This window comes from Nansenia antarctica (genome assembly GCF_963989245.1).
Source record: "Nansenia antarctica genome assembly, chromosome: 3".
Classification (NCBI taxonomy): Eukaryota; Metazoa; Chordata; class Actinopteri; order Argentiniformes; family Microstomatidae; genus Nansenia; species Nansenia antarctica.
In genome coordinates, this window is record NC_137688.1 from 57,902,007 (window position 1) to 57,907,179 (window position 5,173).

At 42.1% G+C, this 5,173-nt stretch overlaps 2 protein-coding genes across 2 annotated transcripts; one reads left to right on the forward strand and one right to left on the reverse strand.

The window, feature by feature from the left end:
* Window positions 1-1,207: 1,207 nt before the first annotated feature.
* smim8 (small integral membrane protein 8) lies at window positions 1,208-2,489 on the reverse strand. Its single transcript, XM_080526774.1, has 2 exons — window positions 2,223-2,489; window positions 1,208-2,123 (listed from the first exon to the last, which is right to left on the reverse strand). Exons 1-2 carry the CDS (start codon window positions 2,349-2,351, stop codon window positions 1,965-1,967), a joined length of 288 nt encoding a protein of 95 aa, XP_080382900.1. The 5' UTR covers window positions 2,352-2,489; the 3' UTR covers window positions 1,208-1,964.
* Window positions 2,490-3,813: 1,324 nt separating this feature from the next.
* On the forward strand, window positions 3,814-4,560 carry gjb7 (gap junction protein beta 7; the record flags this gene model as incomplete). The annotated part of the gene is made up of 1 exon (XM_080527387.1): window positions 3,814-4,560. One exon carries the CDS (start codon window positions 3,814-3,816, stop codon window positions 4,558-4,560), a length of 747 nt encoding a protein of 248 aa, XP_080383513.1.
* Between the last annotated feature and the right edge of the window lie 613 nt (window positions 4,561-5,173).

Sequence of the window (5,173 nt, forward strand, 5' to 3'; positions counted from 1 at the left end):
TTGATATCATACTCAAAGTCTCCTGATTCAAACATAGAAAATACATTAAAGAAAGTTTTTTTTTATGATTTCATGGTAACACTTCGTAAGACTGTCTCGTTTTCCCAAGAACATTTTGCATTACATACACACACATAGAATCCTGTCCTTCATTATGGCAATTGTTGTGGGTTATAACAAGTTTCAAGTTTTATTGATACGTTATATTGATTTAGCAGACGTCTTATTCCAAAGCGACTTACAATCTAGCTCAGGCCCGCCCGGGGCCATTGGCAGTCTCAGTGATAGAAGGAAAAACATCTGGGGGGTAGTAGATGTCTTAGGAGGAGCAGTTAAGGTGTAACCTGAAGAGATGGGTCGGGAGCCAGTGCAGGGTGCGAAGGAGAGGGGTGACATGAGAACATTTGGGGAGGTTCAACACCAGCCAGGTGTGATGGCGGAGGCGGGGAGCCCGGCCAGGAGTACGTTGCAGTAATCAAGGCGGGAGATGACCTGTGACTGGGTCAAGAGTTGCGCTGCTTCTCTGGTGAGGAATGGTCGTATCCTTCTGATGTTGTAAAGGAAGAATCTGCAGGAGCGTGCCGTTGCTGCAATGTTCTCCGCACAGGATAGTCGGTTGTCCAGGATCACTCCAAGGTTCTTGGCTGTCAGGGAGGGGGTTACAGTAGAGTTCTCCACTGTGATGGAGAAGTCTTGGAGAGGGCAGGCTTTCCTGGGGATGAAGAGTAGCTCAGTCTTGTTAAGGTTGAGCTTGAGATGGTGGGCTGACATCCATGTTGAGATGTCCACGAGACATGCAGAGACACGTGTTTTGCCACGTGTAGGTCAGAGGGGGGAAGGACAGGAAGAGTTGAGTGTCATCTGCGTAGCTGTGGTAGGAGAACCCATGTGAGGAGATTACCGAGCCAAGAGACTTGCTGTAGAGGGAGAACAGTAGGGGCCCTAGGACAGAGTCCTGGGTTACCCCAGTGGTGAGGGAGCTTGAGCAGGGTGGAGGGCCTCTGTGACAGCAAGGAGAGAAATGTAAAACATGTTTTATTGTTACCTCACAAGAGTTAGGTAAGAGAGTACGATTCTTGACATTGCAGCACAATGACAAATAAGACAATAAGATAAATAAAGTGACAATAGTCATAAGAGGGACAATTGTTTTTTGTCTTTTATACATGTAATACACAGTTGAGTCTCAACACACCTGCAAGTTAGAGTTAGCATTTTGAACTTTCTTCCTTAAAAGGGCTCTCTGCTTTCTAGCAAATTGAAGTGTCTGCAGCACCACTTTCTCAACTTCCAGATCAGCCTGAAAGTAATGATCATAAGTATAAGCAGTTTATTCATAACAAATCCTTTTAAATTGTATTGCAATTATTTGCATCACAAATAATTATACACAGGAGATGTTACCTTGGACCATGCTTCCTCAGTAGCAGCTTTGATACACACACATTCTTCTCTTTCTGAAAGTGTGTGAGTTGGGTTTCGCATGGCTTAGAAAACTATCCATTTCAGAATTTTCAGTCGACCTGGCCTATAATGGTTGCATCGAGTCACAGCCCAATCAAGCTACAGAACCCTGCCGCCTGTCAGTATACCAATTTAAAATAGGCCTATAGAGATTCCCAGGTCATGTGTTTGCGGAAAATGCAAGATCAATTGATGAGTGACGTTTGAGCACTGCACTGGTCAGCTTCATATGGTGCTAAACATTTCTATGGGTCTCACTCTGCAAAAAATGGAGTCAGAATTACAAAGACTACTCTTTAATCATCCTTTTTCATAAATACAATCAAACTTTGGCCATGATACATCTGTTGATCATCCGCGTGTAGGATATTCTACACAATCATCAGTCCCATCTGAAGGCCTTCACGACTCTCCCATTCACTGTTCCAGTCTTTCTCCTGATATCAGTCCCATTTTTGAATACTTTCCCCGTGAATCTCTCCCCTTCACTTTCAATAAGATCAGTCCCATTTAGAAGTCTTTTTCCTCATGTATTTCTCCCCTTCGCTGTCAATGGCTTCGTACAACTGTTGATCGTTGTCTTTCATTGCGTGAAGGTAGCCAAGGTATCCCACACACAGGGTGATTGTCACCAGTCCAAAAGCCATAACAGGTTTGTTCTGCAAAACAAATAAGCATTAGAACTGCCAGCAAGAACAAAATGACCCGTCACAAACAATTCTATCTATAATGTAGTAGGGGTTAAACGTTATCCTTACTGGTTTGATGAAGAGCTCGGGATTGACAGCACGGAAAAGCGTGGTTGTCTTCGCCCCTCTCAGCCCAGGGGTCTTGTAGCCCTGTTCTTTATGAGCCTCCTTCCCACTTCCAGACTCCGGGGATGACATTGTCCAATTCTACTGGGAAACGAGGCACAAGCAAAGCTTGTGAATGAATGTATTGATAGAAAACATTTCGAACGATCAACAACGTCTTACACGCTAGTAACGCGACAGTACGACAGTAACGCTAGCTAGCCGGGTCCGTTGTTTTGAAAGTCAAAATGGTCAACAACTTCAAAGACGATGTAGTTGCGGCTGAAAACGTATTAACAAGAACTACAGCGCCATCGCCTGGCTGGAGAGTACACTGATGTGATAGCATTAGTATTTTTGTTTGTTTGTTTATCGTCATTGGGTGATGGTGGCAAATATATTCCCATTAATAAAATGGCCAGGGCTTGTATACGTTTCCCTAATACATTTTCATCAAGGTATAGTATCTTATTTCGGGAAAATAATGTCACTAGACCGGCAGGGGAAAAGTGAGTACACAATAAATTATTAATTGTTATATGACACATAGGCTATGGCAATAAAACCTGCATGACACATTATGTAGCCATAAACCTCAAACGACACCTGTGGAGTCTTTAATTGTTTTAGCAATCAAATATAGGCTACATTTAAATTGACTTATTACTAGGCTATATATACTATTACTGCAATACTGGCACCGTTTGTGTAAAGCTGTGTAAAGTACTGAATAAATGGTCAAATAAACAGATGAAACATTTGATTGGATATTTTCTTTCCTGAAGGCCCATTAGTTTCGTCATGTCAATAACATAACCCTGAGATGATCGAGTTATTTGTACATGGTTGCTCTGCAACCGGTTATCCAATCCGCTTGTTACAAAAAAAAGGTGTGGTATCGCTGTCAGGTGTGTTTGACTTCCATCTACTGTAACGAAGAAGGCATTGGTCAGTATCCGCTTTCTTTATCTACCAAACAGATAACACTAAAACATCAACAGGTTGATCGGTGAGTTTCTTTCCTCTTAATATCTGTCTGTCTGTCTAGCTAGCTGTTGTGAAGGCTGCATTGTCGACTTGCAGGTAGTCTATTGCGCACTACAAATAAATAAAAACATTTATTGATCTTACATTTAATCAATCAACTAGTCTTTTAACAAAATCATAATTCATGCATTTGCCGATTAAAACTGTCTGATTGTAACCTATAAGGCAAACAAAATCCAAATATATATATATATGTAGATGCTTTCAGCAACATGCAATAGTAAGCATCTGTGAATAGAAAGGAACACAAAACAATGACTGCAACAAATGAGTTGTATTATGTGCCTTTCATGCTGTTGCCAAGTACACCCAGAATACAAGCATCAGGTGGGGAGAGGAATAGGCAAATACAAACATGTATTGTTACAACATAATAGCTTCTTTATCTGTTATTCCTGAGTAAATTTGATTTCCATTGTCAGTTCTGTCACCAAACAGGTAATGTATCATTTGTCTTGTTTTGTGACAGATACTTCCTCATCCACAGGCACAATCAACCAAACAAAAGATGAACTGGGGGTTTCTGGAGAACATTCTGAGTGGGGTGAATAAGTACTCTACTGTCATTGGGCGAATTTGGCTCTCCGTCGTCTTCATCTTCCGCATCCTGGTGTTTGTGGCAGCTGCTGAGCAGGTCTGGAAGGATGAGCAAAAAGATTTTGTCTGCAACACTCAGCAGCCTGGCTGTGACAATGTGTGCTTCGACCACTTCTTCCCCATCTCTCAGATACGCTTATGGGCTCTTCAGCTCATCATGGTGTCTACTCCCTCTCTGTTGGTGGCACTACATGTGGCTTACCGTGAGAACAGGGAGAGCAGGCATGGGCGAAAGCTCTACGAGGACAAGGGTAGGCTTGACGGAGGACTGCTTTGTACCTATCTGGCCAGCCTCGTCTTCAAGACCGCCTTTGAGGTGGGCTCACTCCTAGCCTTCTACTTCCTGTACAGTGGCTTTGATGTTCCCAGACTGCTTCGCTGCAGCATGAGCCCGTGTCCAAACACTGTTGACTGCTACATCTCCAGAGCCACTGAAAAGAAGATTTTCCTGTACATTATGGGCAGCACATCCATATTGTGTATTCTGTTGAATGTTTCAGAGATGCTGTACATTCTATCTAAACAGTGCTGGAAGTGCTTCACCAAGCAGTACATCCCTGTGGAAGAGAGGGCTAATTGTCATTGTCATTCAGTTATCCCAAACTCGAACAAAAATATGATGACCTCACAATATCCATCAACTACAGAGAGAAACTAACCTTCTTAATATAATAAATGTTTACAAAGACAAATATATTTTTTTTGCAGTCACAGTGCCCAACCCACTCACTCACACATGACAGGCTGGAAGCAGCCAGATGCAGCCACAAGACAGCAGCGTCGGGGTTAAGCGCCTTGCTACAGGACATATCAACAGCGGTTTGCACCTGAGTTTATACCACTATCATCTTGTGTTCCTTTCTATTGTTCCCCTCTATGGAGTTAAGGTTACCTTAAGGAATTGTTTAACATGGGATCCCTCCTTCCTTAAGATCTCATATCATAATATTGAGATTAAAAACACTGTTCTCTGTGTTAAATTCACAGCACTTTATGATCTCTCTTTTGTCTGAGTTGAGCTTCAGCTTTCTCTCTTTTGAGCAGCTTTTGAAGTCATGTATGACATGTCTGGCCATTATAGGCTAATGTCTTGTTTTTATGAATGATTCAGCCAATTCCCCCCCACCCCCCAGTGCACTATTATTGCTTCTGCCACAATGCAAAATGACACAATATGAATTGAATAAAAAGAAAAACAAGAAAACATCAAAGCTGTTATAAAGTTGTTTTTATCGTAACTTAATTAAAACTGCTGGTGGCAGTAGTTGATT

Bases quoted from the DNA above. Each gene is read 5' to 3' on its own strand.
- smim8 (XM_080526774.1), bottom strand. From the start codon at position 2,351: ATGTCATCCCCGGAGTCTGGAAGTGGGAAGGAGGCTCATAAAGAACAG. The intron at 2,124-2,222 runs GTAAGGATAACG...TTTGTTTTGCAG, and splicing joins CCGAGCTCTTCATCAAACCA to AACAAACCTGTTATGGCTTT.